The 21,414-nt window shown below is 47.5% G+C and overlaps 2 protein-coding genes across 2 annotated transcripts; one reads left to right on the top strand and one right to left on the bottom strand.

Moving 5' to 3' along the window:
• The first annotated feature begins 2,847 nt into the window (after positions 1–2,847).
• Positions 2,848–20,966, top strand: TUBB4A (tubulin beta 4A class IVa). The gene is made up of 4 exons (XM_083593646.1): positions 2,848–3,109; positions 14,227–14,335; positions 16,176–16,286; positions 19,175–20,966. Exons 1-4 carry the CDS (start codon positions 3,053–3,055, stop codon positions 20,230–20,232), a joined length of 1,335 nt encoding a protein of 444 aa, XP_083449772.1. The 5' UTR covers positions 2,848–3,052; the 3' UTR covers positions 20,233–20,966.
• On the bottom strand, positions 16,749–17,319 carry LOC310752958 (large ribosomal subunit protein eL21-like). Its single transcript, XM_083594149.1, has one exon. It carries the CDS (start codon positions 17,259–17,261, stop codon positions 16,782–16,784), a length of 480 nt encoding a protein of 159 aa, XP_083450275.1. The 5' UTR covers positions 17,262–17,319; the 3' UTR covers positions 16,749–16,781.
• Positions 20,967–21,414: the final 448 nt, after the last annotated feature.

Here is a 21,414-nt window from a genome sequence, read left to right as displayed (position 1 = left end):
TGCTGTGGTTCCATCCTGCGTTTGCAAGACACTGCCTTGAGAATGGGGATGGACTAGATGACCGCTAAGGTCCCTTCCAGCACCATAGAATGACAGAATTCTAATGACCGAATAGGCAGAATTAGACCAGTAATCAGAAAGAAGAAAAAATAAATCAAAAGAAGAATTTACCACAAAATGGGGAGTCTTTAAATTTTATTTGAAAAATAGCAATGGCAGTTAGAAGTCTGTAGCAGCATTTGAATAACTTCAGTAGGAGTTTTAAATCTGATGGAAAACCTAGGATAGAATAAATAACATTAAAGCCAAAATATGCTATAATATGGCACTGAATAACGGATGAGAAATAGAAGTAAGGAGTAGACAGGAAGTCAGCTACATAGGAAAAAGTCGTTTTTATGTTAAATGTATTGTGAGCAATATTCAGTGTATTGGTGTTTTGTTTTGTATTTTTTTCTTTTCTTCTTTCTTAGTTGTTAGGTGATGGATATCTGTGTATCTTCATATTTTCTTTTTGTATATGGTGTATTAAAATGAAATAAAAACTATTTTTTTTAAAAAAGAATCACAGAATTCTAATGAAGAATTCTTCGTCTTCTTCTTCTTTTTAAAGTGCCACTTCACTAATGCACACCCTGTGTCTAAATCCAGTGCTGGATTATTCCCTACTGCAAAAAGTATAAAAACAGAACGTTGGGGAACTCCTTGCTCTGGAAAAAAAAAAAATTCCCTCAGCACAGTGGTACCTTGGTTCTCGAACAGCTTGGCTCCTGAACAAATCGGCTCCCAAGTAAGTGTTCCGGTTTGCGAACGTTTTTTGGAAGCTGAATGTCCAACACAGCTTCTGATTGAGTGCAGGAAGCTTCTGCATCCAATCAGAAGCCGCACCTTGGTTTTCAAACAGTTCTGGGAGTCAAACGGACTCCCAGAACAGTTTATGTTTGACAACCAAGGTGCCACTGTATTGGCTCTATACCCCAAAGCAGGTGAGGATGACTCTATTTGAATAAGTATTATACTCCGTTTGGGGATTTGTTATCTTTCCCTGAATAACTTGGTGTATTTTTAAGCACCCATTGCAGACCCCCCAAGCCACAGGCGTGCCTTTTCCCCACTGGAGAACACGGCTCAGGAGCACGGCCTAGACTGTCACTGCCATCACAAGTCTTTTCCTCTTGAACGGCCAACGCAGGTGGGCAAAGTCCAGCATCTTGGCAGCATCCTGCTCATGCCGTGCATCCTCAAATATCATAGGGAACAGCAGTTGGCATCGCAGCACCTCTAAGCTCAAGCAGGGGTGCTTTTCCTCCTCCCCTAGCCCCCCCCCCCCGGTGCCCCAACACCATGTCAGTTTGCATTTCTTAGTGCAGAAAGTATTGATCTGATGTGTAGAGATCTTTCCTATTCTAATTAATTCAAGAGGGTTCTGGAAGTTTCTCTGTGTGAAAGAAACAAGCAGAAGGTTCATGATGTTTGGGTTATTCCTTCAGAGAAGCTGAGTAAGTACAGCTGGCTTAAACTGGTCCTGTTACCTCTTCTGTCAAGGTCATGCTGACTGTAATAATAGCAGACCAGTATAAAGTAAGCAGCACATAAGCGGCACACAAAACGCTACCAAACCATTCTATGTTCTAAATCTTATATTAATAATCAAAAAATGGAGAGAGCTAAGTACAAGATCTACTACAGAAGCCACAAACAGAAAACTCATTCAAATTGTGTCCAAAAGGAAGATTCAGTCTTTAAAGTTCCTTTAGCCAGGCTCCTGTAGATATCAACAAAAGTAAGTTTGATCAAACGAAGTGTCGGCAATGTTGCGCTCAAGGGTTAGATAACGACGAGGATAAGTTTGATCAAACGAAGAGTCAGTGATGTCACGTACAAGAGTTAGACAAGGTGCCGGCATCTGTCACCTGTTTTGCCTATGAAGAGTCTCGGGCTTCTTCAGTAAGTTCTCTCTCACGGTTTTGATATATTTATAAACATTCAACTTCATATGCTAAGTTCTTTCTTGACTTGAGCATTTATTCATTTACTAAGGGACGTGGGTGGCGCTGTGGGTAAAACCTCAGTGCCTAGGACTTGCCAATCGTATAGTCGGCGGTTCGAATCCCCGCGACGGGGTGAGCTCCCATCGTTCGGTCCCAGCTCCTGCCCCCCTAGCAGTTTGAAAGCACCCCTAAGTGCAAGTAGATAAATAGGTACCGCTTTATAGCGGGAAGGTAACGGCGTTTCCGTGCACTGCGCTGGTGCTGGCTCGCCAGAGCAGCTTCGTCACGCTGGCCACGTGACCCGGAAGTGTCTGCGGACAGCGCTGGCTCCCGGCCTCTTAAGTGAGATGAGCACGCAACCCCAGAGTCGGACACGACTGGCCCATACGGGCAGGGGTACCTTTACCTTTACCTTTTAAGGCTGTATGTAATAAGAGGCCAGAAGGAGCCTGGGATTCACTTTCTTTCTGTCTCTCTTTCCTTCTGTGTGATGTTCTGTAGACAGCATGCCAAGTGTTAAAGCTTGGTTTTATTATAAGTTGTTGTAAGTTTAAGTTAAGTCTGCAGCAACTGGATTTCTTATGGACAGTGCCAAACCTGAATGTATTGGATTTGTGACCATTATGCTCATTTGACTTCAGTAGCAGGAAAACTCTGCTGGATGAAATACAATTGCCTCTGGTCTATTTTGGGGGGATCCCGCAACGTGTTTAAGTTTTTGCCCTGCTAACTATACATTGGAGTTCTGCTCTGGATCAACATTGAGTAGAATTACAGGACGCACCAGGCCAGGACACAGAAGAGGCCAACCGCTCGGGCGTCTTGGTAACGCGGCCGCAGCCGGGCGGGCTGACAGGCGAGGGAGGCGGGGAGGATCGGCAGTGGCGGCTGCGTCGCCGGGCAGCTTCGGCCCATGCGCAGTGACGGGCGCCTGCCCTTCCCTTCCCCGCCGGGCCCCATTTAAGGCGCGCGAGCGCAGCGGCCAGAGGCAGAGAAGCGCGAAGGAGCGGCGAGACGAGGATCGGAGTCCCTGCGCAGCGTCCAGCCACCGCCACAAGACCATGAGGGAGATCGTGCACCTGCAAGCCGGCCAGTGCGGCAACCAGATCGGGGCCAAGGTTAGGGCACGGGGCAGGGGCACGGGGACCCGGGGGTGGGGGGACTTGGGCCAGGTTCCGATTGCCCCCCCCCACGGCCATGGGGCCTCCTGGCTCTCGGGGCGGGCGGACGGACCCCCCGAAAAGGGCGCTCGGACCCTTCGCCCCCTTCCCAGCTGGGCGGAGGCGCATCGGCTGGTCTTCACTTCCACGATCTCGGCGCCTTTTTCCTGGGCGGCCTGGCGCGCGCCATGCGGTGGGGTGGGGGGTGGGGGAAAGGAAGACTTCGATCTGGAGGGGGTGTCCTCCAGTTTTCCCTGCCCCCTACCCCGACCCCCGTAGGGAATTGTAGCGCGGCGGCTTCCCGGTGGCGGCTCCTTGCCGGATCGTGCCTGGAGCGCAGGGTGGGGGACGCGGGAACGATGACGAAGCGCTTGGCTCCGTGCGCCACGGAGAGCGGCTGCCTCGCTTGCGCCCAACCGATCCCCGATTGGCGCGTCTGGCGCTGCCTTTGCGCGCCTTGTTTTCCCGCGTGTGGGAGGGGGGGGGCTGTGGATCTCTGCATTGCGGCCGCCAACATGGCTTCCGCCCTTAGCCGCTTACGAAGGCATCTGGAGGGGGGCGATCTCCTCCGGGATCTTCGCCCCCTTCCTCTCCTGCGCCGCAGACGGATTCTCAGGCGGGGCTCTCCGTCGCTGGTGGAAGGCTAGACAACCCCTTGCCTCCTGCGTGAGATTTTGGCGCAGTCTGGTTAGGTCTCGAGGGAGGGCGAGGCTTGGCCGAGCTGCCCTGCTGCCACCCAGCCGTTGAAGAGATGTGTCTTTTTGATTTGATCGCTTCATCGATCTCCCTCCTTTCCCCCAAATGGTGGTCAAGGCGACCTTTTGGCGTCGTCCAGTTTAGTGGGACAGCACTGGGAAGCCTGGAGACGTTTCCCAAAGGAACGCGTGGCACAAGATTCTCTCTCCCTAACATGGATGCAAATGGAACCCGAACATGCTGTATAATGCTGCCTGAGAATGCAGCAGAATCAACATGTGCCAAGCACACTGCGGTGCAGACGCTGCACAGCAATAGGGGAATGAGAACTGTGTCAGAACTCTGCCCCATGCAAAGCAGAATCAAACAGAAGGCATTCTGTCCTCCCCCAACAGCGTCTCCAGGGATGGAGAAACCTATGGCCCTCTGGATGTTGCTGGACTCTTCACCTCCATCAGTCATGGCCAGCCAGGCCAATGGTCAGAGGCGATGGTGGTTGTAGTCAAACAACATCTGGGTAGCACCAGGTTTCTATGCAGTGTAGCGTGGGCACCCTTTGGGTACGCGTATTGGGCTAAATTAGCACACCTAAAATTTCCTGTTCTGTTTGGTTGTTTACTTAGGTCAGTTCCCATGATGCTTGAGGAAAGATGTTTTTTGAACTGTGTCATGAGAGCCTCCATTATGGCCAGAAGTATATTGGAATTTATTTATTTTTTAATTATTATTTTGGGATTTTTGCATACATTATATTATCTCCTTCCAATTTTTAAATTTCCCGTACAATTTTTCCTTCCCCTCCCTTCCCCCCCCCCATATCCATTGGAAGGGTTCAAACAATTATCCTCAGCCACGGGCATAGCCTCTTTAGTTTCCACCGAATGTCTTTTGTTCCAGTAGTTTCTATCCATTGAAGACAGGAGTTCCATCTGTTCCTTATCGTGGTGGACTTGACCTTCCACGTTGTTTCCTGTGACGTTACTGCGACAATGTCCCACTGAATAAGTTCAAAGAAATAACTATTCCATGCCTCTACTGTCCATTTTTCTCTATCTTTCCAACCTAAAACTATCGTTGCCTTTCCCACTAATATCATAACTTTGAAAGTAAACTGGTCCCCTTTCTCTATAGCCGTTTTCCCAAGTATACCCATTGTCATGAAATCAAAGTCTATTCAAAGCTTCACTTTAAACAGTTAATTAATAACCTTTAGGATTTTATTCCAGAATAAGTATATTGGAATTAACCATCCCTCGTGTCTTGGCCCGAACTTGGTTGAAAGGAATGCAGTTGGCCAACTAGTCCCATCATTTAGCATTGGACGATGTCTGTCGCAACTGCAAATTACCTTCAACCCCTCTGAATTGATACTGTTAACCTGCACCCGCAAACTGCAGGCTTACCAACCCCTCAGAAAAGGATTCCTCCCCACCTTTCTCAGATGGAGAGAGGAAGTAGGTTAGAAATGAAACACACCTTTCCACCCTGACCCTCAGAAGGGCTCCACCCTTGTTAGTGGTAACACAAAGGTTGCCATCAAAAGCAAGAGTTACTTATTTGTGGAGAGGTGGGTGAGCCTTCAGGTTCTCACGTGGGAGAGCTGCTGATAGTTCCCTTTCTACAAAGCTTTTATTTGCTTTATGAGGGAAATGCATAGGAGGGAGAGTCCTTGCTGCTAAACCAGCTTTCCTTGTAGACTTAATTAAGATACGCTGAGGTCTAACTAAAGCGCGCACACACACATACCCCACTCACACCAAAACAAATCTCTACAGACAACCAACTACACCCTAGGTCACCTCCAACCTCTCTCACTGCCAAAGAAATACCACAAGCGAATAGTAAGAGAACCCACACAAGTGACGCTGACACAAAACCCTACACATAACACTAGAAGAATAGAAACCCCTCCCCCTCTTTCCCCCTTTTCTTCCTAACCTAACACTGTATGCAACACTCAAGTCTCACAACAGATGAAACTGATCTGTAGAAAACGCAACTTGAAAAAAGAGACAATGCACATATTTTTGTAAATTAAGAAATGTTTAATAAAAAAAATATATTTTTAAAGAAAACACAGGTGGATGGCAGGCAGAAGCTTAAATAACTGAAAGCTTCTTCATGCAAAGTAGTTCTCCACACAGCAAGCTAAAAATTGGGCAGAAGGGCTCTGGCCTTGTCTTCTACAAGGAGAAGCTTTCCGTCAGGCACACCCCCACCTGCAATCAGAAATGGTATGGCCCAGGCCCCAGACACCAGCTTATAACTTAAATGCGAGTCAGACCTGAGTCACCATTGCAAAGCTCACTTTTCTTCCATTTGAGAGATCGACAAGGGAGGGATCAATCTTTGACTCATCCAGGGTTTCTTCACTTGTTAACCTTCCAGGGGAAGATAGTGCCAGGGCGATTGCTTCTTGGGCCATGTGGCCCGGCCTCCCATCAAGATGGCTATCCTAAGTCCTGGTGACTTTTCTCACTAAGAATGGCTGCTGAACTAGGCTGGCAGCTGTTTTACTGCAATGCCCTTTGAAGATTATGCTGTAGCTCTCCTGACACACAGAAAAAAAATCAGCTTCTCTCCCTCCCTGCCTTAAACATCTGTCTGGTTTTCGTGGCTGGACCTGGTGAGGATCTGAAGGCATTAATAACCCAGAGCTCAAAGACTTATCTGCTCAGCATGCTGGGATGAACGCAAACATGTGCCCATGTAAAATTGATGCATTCTTGGGACAGCAGATTCATCTTGACCTCTAGGCTCAATGCAACTGTAGCAGCAGTTGCATTGATGTGTCTCCCTACCCCTCTACACACACACACACACTGTGCTCATAGGGCATTCAGGAGCGATTCTGCACAGAGCCAAGCTGGCTTAAATAGTAGCCTCACCCTTTATGGTAATGAGATCTGGCTTGCTCTCTCCCCACATAACGTACCTCCTGCAGAACAAAGGCAGCAGCTGTGCTCCCAGGCTGGTTTTCAATGTGCAGGGGCATGCTGCTCCAGCAGAAGGCTCCTTGGGAGAAGTCTTGTGTGCTCACCTCTTCCCATTGGGTGGTAACTTTTTTTTAAAAAAATGGGCTTGGCCTGAAGCATGCAAAATGGGAGGTGGCTGCATGCTCGAGATGGAAGGCCCCTCTTCATTTTAAGGCACGGCCACATGGAGAAGAAGCTGCAAGCTAGAACTGGCTGTTTGTTTGGGGGACCAAGTGCAGAATGGAAAGCCAAGCGTTCCAGCGCTAATCTGGGAAAGGCATGGCCCTCGTTTATGGTAGCAAAGTTTCAAGGGACGTTGTGAGTGCAGGCAGGGTGCTGGAAAATGGGTGTGTTCTCTTTGAACACGTCACTGGAGCCTGTGAAGCTCCAGCCTTTTCCTGCAGCCTGTCGAAGCCTGTCAGCCATCTTTGCTGTCAGCACACCAACCTCTTGGGCTAGAAGCCTCCTCGCTGGATTTATGACTGCAGCGCTTGCCTCTCCCTGCTGGTCCGGCTGCTTTCTTGGGTGTGTGTATGTGTGTTTGCACAGAGAGAGGTGGCGTTAAAGAGTGCACCAACGTCTGTGTCCACCCTTGTGGACTCTCCTTCAAGCTCTCCCCCACCTTCGGGCTTTTACAGGCATTGGGTATAAATAGAATCTGCCACTCACAGTGCTGCGGTTCCTGCAGCAGTGTGAGGGAAGCAAAGACCGACAGAGCGACTCCATTTTAGAGCTGTGCACAGTGCTCTGTCTGCAAGGGGGAGGAGGGAGGGGGTATGATATGATTTCAGGCAGTGGGCTCCCTATTTGTACGCTGCTCCGCTGGGGAGATCTACTCTTTTAAGCCTCTCAGACTTAGGTGATGACAGCTTATTCCCAGAGCAGGTTTTGCTGCCTAAGGGAAGGGCAAACATGCAGTGGGACAGTTTTTGGGGAGCAAGTGTGAGCCCAGGGGGTTCTGTCCCAAGCTCTTGAGAAGGGGGAGGTGTATCAGGGTGTAAAGAGCACGTTCCTTGTAATTGTTGTTGCAGCAACTGTGTATGGTAGGTCTGCATTTCAGCCCCAATATTTCAGATGGGAACTAAGGGGGTTTGGTGCACAGATCTAGTTACAGATAGGTAGCCATGTTGGTCTGCCGTAGTTGAAACAAAATAAAAAAAAATCCTTCCAGTAGCACCCTAGAGACGAACTAAGTTAGTTATTGGTATGAGCTTTCGGTATCTGAAGAAGTGTGCCAAAATTTAGGTATCTGAAGAAGCGTGCATGAACACGAAAGCTCTGCCCCTTTGGTAACCTGGTTTCTACAAATTGCTTGCTGACAGCTGCCACCCTTTGCCCTTTCACAGGAGGCCCAAGAGAATTTGCGGGAAAGAAAGGAGGGTAGCTTCTTTCTCTTTCCACTGGGCTTTTGCAGAAGGTGGATGCAGCAAGGCTCTGCTTGCAGCTTCTGTGAAATCCTGACGCTGAACACCTCTTCATTTCCCAAGGTCTCTGTGTGCCACAGGACTCAAGGACGGGGGGTGCTGATGGCAACCACAAATAAGCCAAGCCAAAAATCTGGGGGGATAGAAGGGGGGAGGAAAATAGTGAATAGAGATCCCAAAGCTTCGAGTCTGTTTCCAAAGCAGAACTGAGATGTCAAGTTTAGCAGTGGATTTCCTAGGGCTGACACATCAGTTGATTTCTCTACATAGTTACTGGCTTAGTAAGAGGACGCCATCAAAAAGCACTGCATCAGTGGGGAATGTCTGCTGCAGGAACTCTTTTGAAATGAACCAGCAGTGCTCTTGCACAGCTCCCATTCATTTCATTAGAGCTTGTGCCTCATCATTAGTTTTCAACCTTTGGTGCCGAAATATTTGGATGGACATGAGTAGCAGACTTGAAGAGTGGCAAAGAGCACTCACTCCATCCCTATTGACTTCTGAACCAATTTTGCCTCTGATTAAATCTGGCTGCTCTGGCAGCTGGAGCCTATCAGAGAACCCGTTGCCTGGGAACATGCCACAAAAAGGTGGCCTTAGGTGTGAATTCTTGCCTGACCTTTTACCTGCTCTCCCCCCCCGGCTGCCCCCCCCGCATTTGCCTCCTTGTCGACTGTCTCTTATCAGGTGTATGCTGTGACCCTCACATGGTGGGTGCCACGGCTGAAGGGCAGCTAGGAATCCTCCTAAATCCTGTATATCTTGGATTTACCTGCCTTCCCCCATTAAAGCAGAATATTTGAGTTTGGGTTGTATTCACAGTATCAAATGTCTGGGCACCTAGTATACATAATTCCACTATTTCAAAACATACAAGTGTTTTCTTACCTAGCTCCTGCAACAGTGGACAGGTATCTTCCTTGCCTAGTTATTATTTCCCACTCACCATTCCATCCACCCTACTTTGCTCATTCCAGTTAGGATTTGGAGACAGGATCCATAGTTTCTTGGCAGTGGTCGGTCAGTCTCCTGGGATTTCCCCCACACTTGTTGGCTGTAGTGCAGCCAGCATCAAGGAATCCTAGCACAGCATTAAGCCGAGCTAGAGAAGGTCACTGCAGTATTTCTCTGCTGCAAGTTGTCAGGATGTCAACCCACCTTGCTTTGAAACTTGTGGAAGTTTGAAATGTTTTTTGTGCACAAACTGATGTCAAGGGAGGGCAGGGACAATGTTTAATTTCTAAAAGGAAAAATAGAGAGCTGTGGAAGGATGCCCTGTTCCTTAACACCATGTGTGTTGTGGGCAAGCCTGTAAAACAGTTCATTATTATGATCGCTGCATTGAAGACTCCTAGCCAGGTCTTCCATGGGCTCAGCAGTGAGGATATCCTTTGAAAAACAACCAGGTTTTGTAGTGAAGTGGTCTGCCACCAGTGCTGGATTTACGTATAAGCTAAACAAGCTATAGCTTAGGGCCCCACTCTCTTGGGGGACCCCAAAATATTGAAAGGGGGGAAAACCCTGGATGTTCATTCCCAAAATATAAGATAAAAACCTACATACAGCAGCAGTGTTTTGTGTTGTGTTGGCTCCTACTATGTAAGTAATGGGTCCTGCCTGCTAGCCTGCTCCCTAAAATATCACTGGTTTGCTCATTTCTATATATAGGGTGCCTACATTCTGCATGGACTGGTTGCATGGCAACATGTGCAAATGGCTTTAGATACCTATTAGGTCCATAAATCGCCATATAGCATATACAGTGGTACCTCTACTTACGCGTACCTCTGGTTACGTATCCTTCGGAATACGCATGTGGCAAACCCAGAAGTATTTTTCCGGGTTTCGCTGCGCATGCACAGAAGCGGTCTACCGTGCCACGCGCATGCACAGAACAAGTACCTTCGGTTGCGAAAACCTCGGGATCCGACCGGAGCTCCAGAATGGATCCCATCCACAACCAGAGGTACCACTGTACTCAACACAAAAAACAGCGACAATTTGTTGTTTACGAAGGACAGCTGGACATATAAAGGGCCCCATTACCTTCAGTAGCTTAGGGCCTCATCCAATCTAAATTGGCTATGATGTTATTTCTTAAAAGGGTTCAGTGTAATAGTAATGGTTTCTCACTTTCTCCTAAGACTGGGGAATGGGGACCTGTGGGTCGCCAGAGGTTGTCCCTAGCAGTTGACTGATGGGAATTGTGATCCAAAACTTGAGGGCCATTGGTTCTACATCCCTGCCATGCAACTGACTTAAAATGTGTTACGGGCACTAACAGGTTGCACCTATTCGCAACCACAAAAATCTTGCACGCTGAAGCTCATGCTGGGCAGGAAGTGCATGGAGCCAACACGTGCAACCCCTTTTCCAACTGGCTCCTTGGGGGCTCACAGCTGACTTGCAAACCTGGGTGGGTTCTCCTGGCACAATGAATGGGCTTTTTGAAGCGGCTGCCTTGGTACCAGATGGTGGTGACCTGACCCCTCAGTTCAAATGACAACTTGTTGAGTTTTCACAATGGCGTTGCTTCTTTAGTTGCAGTGTTAAATCACCAGTGTGGTTTCTGTAGTCAAGTCATGTATCTAAAATATAACATGAGACTGTGTGTGTGTTGTATGTTATGTTACTCTGTTGCTATAGTTCATTGTACGTGTTACTTAGCAATACAATGTGTCTGCCTAATGGGAAAAACAAAACACACACTCACAACATTATTGGTGGCCGCTCTCCCATGCTCAGGTCTCTCTCTTTTATAACATTTTCTTAAGTTTCCAAAAATAAGACAGTAACAGTATCAAAACAAAACAAATTAACTTCCCCCTAGTCCCTTCCTTAGTTTCATTGTTTATTAACGTACTGCATGTCCATTGTAATGTTATAAACCATTATATTACTTATTATCCATTCAGAGTTAAATTACAGGCACTATTAAAACCCTGCCAATGTATTAACCTGAGTACATTGCTTTTGAATATATGCAATAAACTCCTTCCAATCTTCCTTAAATTTGTTATCATCTCTTCCTCTTAGTTTCATTGTCAATTTTGCCATTTCAGCATATTCCATTAATTTAACTTGCCGATGTTCTTTAGCTGGGACACATTTCCATTGCTGTGCTAATAATAGTCGTACGGCCTCAGGTCTCTCTCTCAAGTAGATGCAGTTGCAGGCAGCTCTGATGCTCCCAACATTCGGTCCAAACACTCAGGGAAGAATGTGGTATACAGGGGAACAGGAAGCAGCCTCATACTTTGTCAGACCATCAGCAACGCTGACGAACTATAGTTCTCCAGTGTTTTAGACAGGGCTCCCACCCAGCTATATGCTGGGAGGTGCCAGGAATTGAACCCGGCACCTTCTGCATGCTGTGCTTTGGTCCCTCTCTATAGTCGGGCTGTATCATTTTCAAAATACATATGGGTGGTTGTTTGGAAGTGTTTCCATATCAAGAGTCTCTTGCAGGTGGAAGCCTAACTTGTGAAGGAGACAAACAATTCTAGAAGCATCCTTCTTTGCGTACTAGACTTCTGCGTGCAAAGATACTTTGTTGAAGGCCCTTCAAAGGAATGCCTTCCCATTCTAGTAGTGCTGCAAGCTCACAAGGGCTATACCATACACCTCCCTGCATGACCAGGTGACACAGGAGTGGCTAGGAAAGCTGGTTTAGAAGTGGTGGCATGCAGCAAAGTTAATTATTGGATGGAAGCCTGTGAAATCTGCCCTGTTCCTTGCTGTTGTCCTCTTCAAGATGTGCTTCCTTTAAGAAAAGCAGCAGCTTTTCCTCTCTGTCACTGAGTGTGCAGTGTTCAGGCTTTGGGGAAGTGTTCGGGTGTGTGCTTGGGATCCCATGTGACGCCACAAGTCTGGCCTGCTAGGCCCAACCACCACCCTGAATTGAACATACCTAGTTCCTCACTGCCATCTCCAGCCACCATGTTCCCCTTGCAAAATCCCTCTAAGGAGTGGGATAAGCTGAGAAATGGTGACTGGCTCAGGGTCACCCAGTGAGTGTCTGAGCAGACATTTGAACCATGGGGCAAGCAGAATCCAAGGGTGCGCCTTCTAGAACCTCTCCCCAAACCTTCTTGTTCTTTGCAAAGCGGTCTCTGACAGACAAGCTTATGTAGAAAGCATTCCTTGAGAGTAGAACGTAGAATGGCAGACAAAATTAATGGACTACGGAGAACTAGATAAAATGACAGGAAGGATTTGAAACCTGCAGGACCAGAGATTTGCAGAAGATTGGAAAAAATATATGAACTATTTGAAGAGCAACTGTAATCAACAAATTACGTTAGAAGGACTACAAGAAGTTTTGTAAGGAAAAATATACGAAATATTGCAAAATAGAGAAAGAAGAGAGATTAGTTATGAGATTTAAAGGTAATAGTGAAAGTAAGAAATGTATATTAAGTGATTAGATTGGAAAATTTTCAGATGTGATTGATGGAAGTCCAAAAATATTGTATAAGATGTAAAAGTATGTTTAATGATTTGAAAAATGATATGTTAAAAAAATATAAATATAAATAAAAAAGAGAGTAGAACGTTTGGAAACCACCGTGTGCTGAATCGCTTTGTCAGTTTGCTTCTCCCTAAAGCTGAATGTCTTCTTTTTTTATATATATATATAGATATTTATTAGATTTTCCAATTTTATACAAACACAAAAAGAAAAAGAAAAATATTAAAAACAAGTCAATTTCAGTAACAATTTTTCAATAACATGTTTCTTTGACTTCCTCATACCTCCCCTTCTTGTTTTCTATTTCAAATTGTTAATCCAGCAAATCCTAATCTCTTAACATTTCTTTTAATTAACACCTTATTTTCCAATCAACTTTTTAAATTTTATGACTTAAACAATTTTAATCCCTGTTATCTTTATCATAACAGCTAGAAACCACAAAAATTCAATCCAGCATCTTTTCAGAGTTCATTAATTTTGTAATATTTCTGTAAATAATCCTTAAATTTCTTCCAATCTTCTTCTGCTGACTTTTCTCCCTGGTCGCGGATTCTGCCACTCATTTCTGCCAGTCCCATACAGTCAATCAACTTCATCTGCCATTCTTCCAGAGTGGGTAAATCTTGAGTCTTCCAGTGCTTTGCTATAAGTATTCTTGCTGCCGTTGTAGCATACATAAAAAAAGTTCTGTCCTTCTTTGGCACCAAATGGCCGACTATGCCCAAGAGAAAAGCCTCTGGTTTTTTCAAGAAGGTATACTTAAATACCTTTTTCATTTAAAGCTGAATGTCTTCTGTTGCCCAAGTTCCTATGGAGGTCAGGGCTTGTTGAATGAAGAGCAACCAATACCCTCGATTGGCTGCTGCTTGAGATAATGGGTAGCAAATCCAATACACGCCGACTGGTGAAATGATCTGAAGTAGGGGGTGATGCTGATACCTGGCCTACCCTCCTCGGAGGTATCTGAGTTCATTGCTCTCTTGCAATGGATACTACTGGCAGCTAACTACAGCTGGGACGAAATTCATCCCCTTGCAATGATAGCCTGCCTGTGAGTCTGATGAGGGGAGGCATCTGTGTGACTGGAGCTGCTTAACTGCTGCAGGGATGGGAAATCTGTGCCTTCAAAATACTGTTGTATCTCAGCTTCCCTCGGCCCCCACTCTTTGGCCCTGCTGGCTGGGGCTGATGGGAGATAAAGTCCAGCAACCTCTGGCAGGCCACAGGTCCCCCTTCTCTGTTCCAGTGCGCAAGGTGGTAAAACCCCAAATGTTCCTCCCTGTGTTAGCACAGGGGCCCAATGCACTGGGAAGAAACCCGCTCAGTCCCCACTGAAATGAATGAGAACTAAAAGGCACAGAAGTGTCTTAAAGGCCACCTGAAATCCGCCACTTGCTACTCCGCCTCACAAGAGGCCAGGCTAGACCTGGTTTTCAGAAGGGTTTGGTCAGATGACTCCTCTTAATGTTGTGTCCCCCTTTTCTTTCCTTTTTTCACCTGCTACAGTTCTGGGAAGTCATCAGTGATGAGCACGGCATAGATCCCACCGGCACCTACCACGGAGACAGCGACTTGCAGCTGGAGAGGATCAATGTCTACTACAATGAGGCCTCGGGTTTGTTCCTGCAGCACTGCTGTTCCATTTCACAGTTCAGAATTCTTTCCTTGTCTCTTTCCACGCTCCTCCGTGCTGCCCAAGCTCCTCTGTATGATCAGCTACTTTCTCTGCACTCCCTCTTTCACAGATCAGGGATGGGGAAAGTGTGACCTTCCAGATGTTGCTGCATTCCAGGTCTTCTTGGCCCCAGACAGCCCAGCCCAGGGTGGGAGTTGTAATCACACAACTGCAGGAGAGTCACAGGTTCCCCATCCTGTCATAGAAAGTGACAGTCCTGACTTTCCCAATTCCTGGCTAACATTTGCTATTTTAAGAGCAGAAGTGCAGTGTTCAGAGTGGCATCTCTGTGGTGCTGTACCCTACTTATACGGGCCTTATATATATATGGTTGTGTTCAGTTTGTGACTAGGCTATAGTCGACAGTTTGAATCCCCGCAACGGGGTGAGCTCCCGTTGCTCTGTCCCAGCTTCTGCTAACCTAGCAAAAGCACACCAGTGCAAGTAGATAAATAGGTACCGCTGTGGCGGGAAGGTAAACAGCATTTCCATGCACTCTGGCTTCCATCACGGTGTCCCGTTGCGCCAGAAGCGGTTTAGTCATGCTGGCCACATGGCCCGGAAAGCTGTCTGTGGACAAATGTCAGCTCCCTCGACCTGAGAAGCGAGATGAGCACCACAACCCCATAGTCAAGCTTGACTGGACTTAACCATCCAGGGGTCTTTTACCTTTTTGCCTTTACTAAAATTCAATTGATGCAGCTCTCTCTCAGATCTGTTGTCTCTTCTAATTAAGCCTTGGCCTGCTGTTTTCTCTCCCCCAGCCCCCATACGAAAGCGCTTTTCTATATCCTATAAGTTGACCTCCAGCTAATCCTTTTCTGTTGACCTAGTGGCGCCTGATCTCTCTATCCCTATGTATCCCAAGTGTGGATCATTATAGACTTGAGGGTGGGGACTGAGATGGAAGGTGCCTAGACTGAACTGAATCACGAAGTCTGGTGTCATCAGCAAATGGGCTCTGCCGGCTCTCAGAACAGGCTCCTGGCTTTCTCCATGGGATCAGTCCCTGGCATGGGACTGTGATGAGGAATGAGTGTGGGAATAAGAGCCTGTGGCAGCTGTCGCCAACTGTTTCTGGAATTGCTGCAAAATCTCTGTGGAAGGGACCTAGCGGTTTTTGTGGGATGATGGTGGTGGCAACCCTCCCTGCAGAAGTGTCTCAAAAGTACCGTATTTTTTGCTCTATAAGACACACTTTTTCCCTCCTAAAAAGTATGGGGAAATGTGTGTGCGCCTTATGGAGCGAATGCAGGCTGCGCAGCTATCCCAGAAGCCAGAACAGCAAGAGGGATTGCTGCTTTCACTGCACAGCGATCCCTCTTGCTGTTCTGGCTTCTGAGATTCAGAATATTTTTTTTCTTGTTTTCCTTCTCCAAAAACTAGGTGCATCTTGTGGTCTGGTGCGTCTTATAGAGCGAAAAATACTGTATTTCTTCTCTTTGTTGGAGAACCCAGAGGATGGTTAAGACCTAGAGGCAGGTCTGCTACTGAAGTGAAGCTACCTAGGCCCTGTAAGCTGCCCAAGGAGCTGTCGCTGTGAGCTCTTGGAGTAGACATCGGGAGCCTTGTTAGGTACCACTTGCTAGGTACCACATACCATGGGGAGGTATTGCTGGACTTCGACCCCTACCAGTCCCAGCCAGCCCACTAGTGTGCTCCCATCTTTTGAACTGGGTGGTTTGCTCAACATGAGCTGGTCAGATTAAATGCTAGTATATCTGTTGGGAGGGCGGATTCTTAAACACTTCTAAAAGCTTTTTTCCTTCTCTCCATTTAGGTGGCAAGTACGTGCCCAGAGCTGTCTTGGTCGACCTGGAACCTGGCACGATGGACTCGGTCAGGTCCGGCCCTTTTGGGCAGATATTCAGGCCTGATAACTTTGTCTTTGGTAAGGAACTATTGCAGAGGAGCATCGCTGAGCTGCAGTTGCAAATGTTGCCCAGTCAAGCTAAAGGATGTTGGGGGGGGGGGAATGGAGAGAGAGAGAGAGAACTGTAATTGATCACAGGAGCTCAAACCTGAGGCACTTGAACTGTGATCTACTGCCCACATAGGCAAACGGGGCTGTAGCTCCACGGCAGAGTGTCTGCTTGGCATTTAGAAAGTCCCTGGCATTTCCAGGTAGACTTAGACTTCTGCCTGAAATCCTGAAGACAATTCAGATCTAGAAGGTCTAGTGTTGTGGCAGCTTCGTGTCTTCCAGTGGACATGGTGGGAGTGGAGAAACAATTGTCAGTAGCTGGGTGAGGAAGCAGAAAATAATGTTGGGCTTGGGCGATCCAGGTTCAAATCTCTGTTCAACCTTGACATTCAAGAGTCACCCAAGGGACCATCTCCCCCCCCCCCCAGCCCTCAACATGGTATTTTATTTTGTTCACATACACTATGCCATAAACTCATATGGAACTGGTTCCAGCAGCTCTGGCTCCTTGCCATTGTGTCTCACAAAGCGGGCTTCTCTTGGAGGAGCAGGCTGGCGTTTTAGTTCAAACCAAATTCCCTTTTCCTTTCCTTCTATTTTCTTTCTTTCATTTTCTTTCACACGCTGCAAGAAGCTGTCTCTGCTCTTTGAGTGCTTAATATGCTCAATTCGCACATTAATTCTCTTGGCCAGAATCTTGCCCTTAACTTTCTTGTTCACAATAATTCCCACAGCATGCTGGGTAATGTCATATACCCTTCCTGTCTTGCCACGGTAACATTTGTGGGGCATGCCTTTCTGAATTGTGCCCATGCCCTTTATGTCAACAATATCACCCTTCTTATAGATGCGCATGTAGGTAGCGAGAGGGACCACACCATGTTTGCGAAAGGGTCTTGAGAACATGTAACGTGTCCGCCTCTTCTCCTTGGTGTTGGTCATCTTGACGGTTTACTGTAAGATGGCGTCCAAGGCCAAAAGGCCCAAGGGGACCATCTTGAGATCCATCGTGTGACCTCCCTTCTAGGAGGGTGGGGTGGGTATACACATGAATTAGTTTCATGTCACGATACCTGGCACCAAATGAAAAAGCCCAAAGTGGCACCAATTCAACCTTTGGGGGAACTGCTCGTGCCCAGGGTGCCTTCTGCTGGCAGGAATAACCTTATTTGCTATGTCCCAAGTTAAAAACGGCAGTTGCTTGATGTAGCATGCATTATGCAAAAGCAATTCTTAATTAAATTGCCCCCATTGTGTGTGTGAGAGGGAGGGAGGGAGGCCTGGAGGAAAGAGCCAGAATGAGCTAGCAACCGCTTTTGGCTATCTCTGTACTACTTTTTGTTCCACAAGCACAGGCATGTATGTTCTGAGTGTGCTGACGGAAGCTGCTCCCTCCTTACTTGACACATGTAAAACTTGGAAGTTTGACCTGGTTTGCATTGTGGGGAGCAGGAGGAATGTTCCAGAATGGAGCTGGGGGGGGGGAAGGGTTGGGGAACTGGGGAATAGCAACAGCGTTCTGTAATGCAGAAACTCAGCTTTTATTGCACCTTCCAGCTCCTGCGATGTACAGATGGTCAGATATAATGTAAATCAGTGGGGTAAGGGAGGTTGAAATAGCAACATTTGGGCATGAGGATTATTCGAGGGAAAGGTTCTTTGCAGTTAAAAAAAATGCTTGTGGAGAATAAGGAGATCAATGTTTTGTGCACAAACTCTTATTTGGCTTAGGTCCTAGTTCTGTAAATGTAATTCTAAAGCAGCAGGGTTTTTGTTTTTTTAAGGTTCTTACTTTTTGCAAGAGATAATTATTCTTAGCAAAAGCAAATGATAGGAAGCCATGAAGGAGCAGTTAGTCATGCAGGGCACGAAAACACCGCACCCTAAGTACAGGAATGTTTTACGTAAGCTGCCTGCAGTTCTCCAAAACATAAGGGCTAGGAACCCGCTACTTAAATTATGGTGGAGATTTCTCATCAAAACTGGATCTGTATGCACAAACTGTTACGTAATGTACTTACACAACAGTTATTAGTGGTCCCTGGGAGCATGGAAAGGATAGCTTTGATGCTTTAGACTGCAGTGCTAACTCCACTTACCTGGGAGTAAGCTGCATTGACTTCAGTAGGACTATCTTAGTAGACATGATAAGGATTGCAACTGTTAAGTTACCTGATACTACCCTACATTGAGGCTTCAGGTATGTCACCCAAAGGTGACAGGAGTGGTCTGTAAGCTTTGGGCTGAGCTGAAATTATGGGAATGAGAGGTCAGTTCTGAAGTGTTTTTGTTCCCCATGAATGGGGGTACCTCTTTGGGTCACTATTCAGCGGGCAATGTAAAACAAGAGTCGAATGGATACAGGTAGGTAGCCATGTTGGTCTGATGCAGTCGAAATGAATGAATGAATGTCCAGTAGCACCTCAGAGACCAACTATGTTTGTTCTGGGTATGAGCTTTTGTGTGCATGCACACTTCTTCAGATACACTGAAACAGAAGTCACCAGACCCTTATATATAGTGGGAAGGTGGGGTGGGTTATTTCTAAGAAGGGTAGTAGGAGATGGGTGATTGGCTCAATGTGTATGGTAAACCTGTTGATGACTGATAATGACTGCAGTTAGTCCTACAGGAAAAAGCAAGGGATAGTATGCAGATGACTAAAATAGCTTTAGCATGTGTAATGAGACATGAATCCAATATCTCTGTTCAGACCAGGTCTCTCCATAGTTTTCAGTTTAGTAATAAGAGTCGAATGGTTTGCCTTCTTAAAAGAGACCATATTGTTCAGAAGAGGCCAGTAACGAGGTGATGACCTTTAACCCCCCACTCCCGACTTTCTCCTTGCTGCTCAGGTCAAAGTGGTGCTGGGAATAACTGGGCCAAAGGCCACTACACGGAAGGAGCTGAGCTGGTGGACTCTGTCCTAGATGTGGTCAGGAAGGAAGCCGAGAGCTGTGACTGTCTTCAGGGGTTCCAGCTCACCCACTCGCTAGGCGGGGGCACCGGATCAGGGATGGGGACCCTGCTGATCAGCAAGATCCGCGAGGAATACCCCGACCGTATCATGAACACCTTCAGCGTGGTGCCATCACCCAAGGTTTCGGACACAGTGGTGGAGCCTTACAACGCCACTCTCTCAGTCCACCAGTTGGTGGAGAACACAGACGAGACCTATTGCATTGACAATGAGGCTCTGTATGACATCTGCTTCCGTACCCTAAAGCTCACCACTCCCACTTATGGAGACCTCAACCACTTGGTGTCCGCCACCATGAGCGGCGTGACCACCTGCCTCCGTTTCCCCGGCCAGCTCAACGCAGACCTCCGCAAGTTGGCTGTCAACATGGTGCCCTTCCCTCGCCTCCACTTCTTCATGCCCGGTTTCGCCCCCCTGACCAGCCGCGGCAGCCAGCAGTACCGGGCCTTGACCGTGCCCGAGCTCACGCAGCAGATGTTTGACGCAAAGAACATGATGGCAGCTTGCGACCCCCGCCATGGCCGCTACCTAACGGTCGCGGCCGTCTTCCGCGGCCGCATGTCCATGAAGGAGGTGGACGAGCAGATGCTGAACGTCCAGAATAAGAACAGCAGCTACTTTGTGGAATGGATCCCCAACAACGTCAAGACGGCGGTTTGCGACATCCCGCCCCGCGGCCTCAAGATGGCCGCCACCTTCATTGGCAACAGCACGGCCATCCAAGAGCTCTTCAAGCGCATCTCCGAGCAGTTCACAGCCATGTTCCGCCGCAAGGCTTTCCTCCACTGGTACACAGGCGAGGGCATGGATGAGATGGAGTTCACAGAGGCCGAGAGCAACATGAACGACCTGGTCTCCGAGTACCAGCAGTACCAAGATGCTACTGCTGAAGAAGGGGAGTTTGAAGAGGAAGCAGAAGAAGAAGTAGCATGAAGAGTTCCTCCTTCTCCTTCCCCCATGACTCCTCCTTCTTCCCACCAGTCTTCTGAACCAATGGACCATACTGCTTGCGCTGGCATAGACTTGAGCGTTCTAGGCCAGGGCTGGGGAGCCAGCGGCCTTCCAGCTGCTGTTGGACTTCACCTCCCATCTTTCCTGACCATTGGCCAAGCCGGCTAGGGTCGATGGGAGTTGGGAGTCCAGCAATGTCTGGCGGGCCGCCGTTTCCCCATCCCTGCTCCAGCCCAACCTAAAGCAATTAAAAGAGTTGTGAATTTAAGTCCTTCCCACCTACCCATTGCAAATATTTAAAAGGAGTGATGGCTGCAGAATTGGTGACGGGGTAGAGGCTTCAGAGTCGCGTTCGGGAATGGCAGTAAGTGGGTAATATGTCTAGCTATAAAGCACTATATTTTCTCAGCTGACCCCCACATCCCTTCTTTCCTCTCTGCCCACCCTCCAAGGCACCTTTCCTGCTGCAATGTCTGTCCTTAGTGTTCTGTGGTCATGTGAGTTTTTTTGTTTTCGGAGATGAGTATGCACTAACTCGTAACTCGCATTGTTTCTTTTCCATCCATGCTGGGCTTAAAGAAAAGATGAATGGAACTCAGGGGGGGTTGGTTTGAGGGGGGTGGGGCTCTGTCCTTTAGGGTGAAATATAGTCCCCCTTTTGAGTGTTTGCTGTCAAAGCAGTTATGTCTCCATAATAAACTACTGAATAACGATAACGGGCTAATGTGAATCATTGAACAGGTACTGTTGGGGGGGGCTTCCCCACTCCCAGGACCATCCAGTCAGCCACCAGCAATACAGAGTCATGTGCAAGAAAAGAGAAATGGGAGAGGTTGGTGCAGTTCCAACTATTATGCCTGATTGGTTTCAGCCGTGTGGCTTGGAAGCGACCTTCATTTGTGTGCTTGCAAAAACCTGGAACACTTTGGATGCAGAAATCTCAGAAGGTCATAGAACTGTGAAGTTGGAAGAGACCCTAAGGATTACCTAGTCAAGTATTAAGTGTCTCCCCCCACCACACACAAGCACCTCTTTGCCAGCTCAGGACCGCCTGTTCCCCATATAAACTGACTTGGACTTCCCATTCGTCATCTGAGACTCTTCTTCATGTGCCGCCTCCACAAGAGGTTTGGAGAGTAGCAACATGATGTAGGGCCTCTTCTG

This window comes from Podarcis filfolensis (genome assembly GCF_964270895.1).
Source record: "Podarcis filfolensis genome assembly, chromosome: 17".
In the NCBI taxonomy this organism is placed as follows: domain Eukaryota; kingdom Metazoa; phylum Chordata; class Lepidosauria; order Squamata; family Lacertidae; genus Podarcis; species Podarcis filfolensis.
The sequence above is the reverse complement of the archived record's forward strand: the minus strand, read 5'-3'. Positions and strand labels throughout refer to the sequence as shown.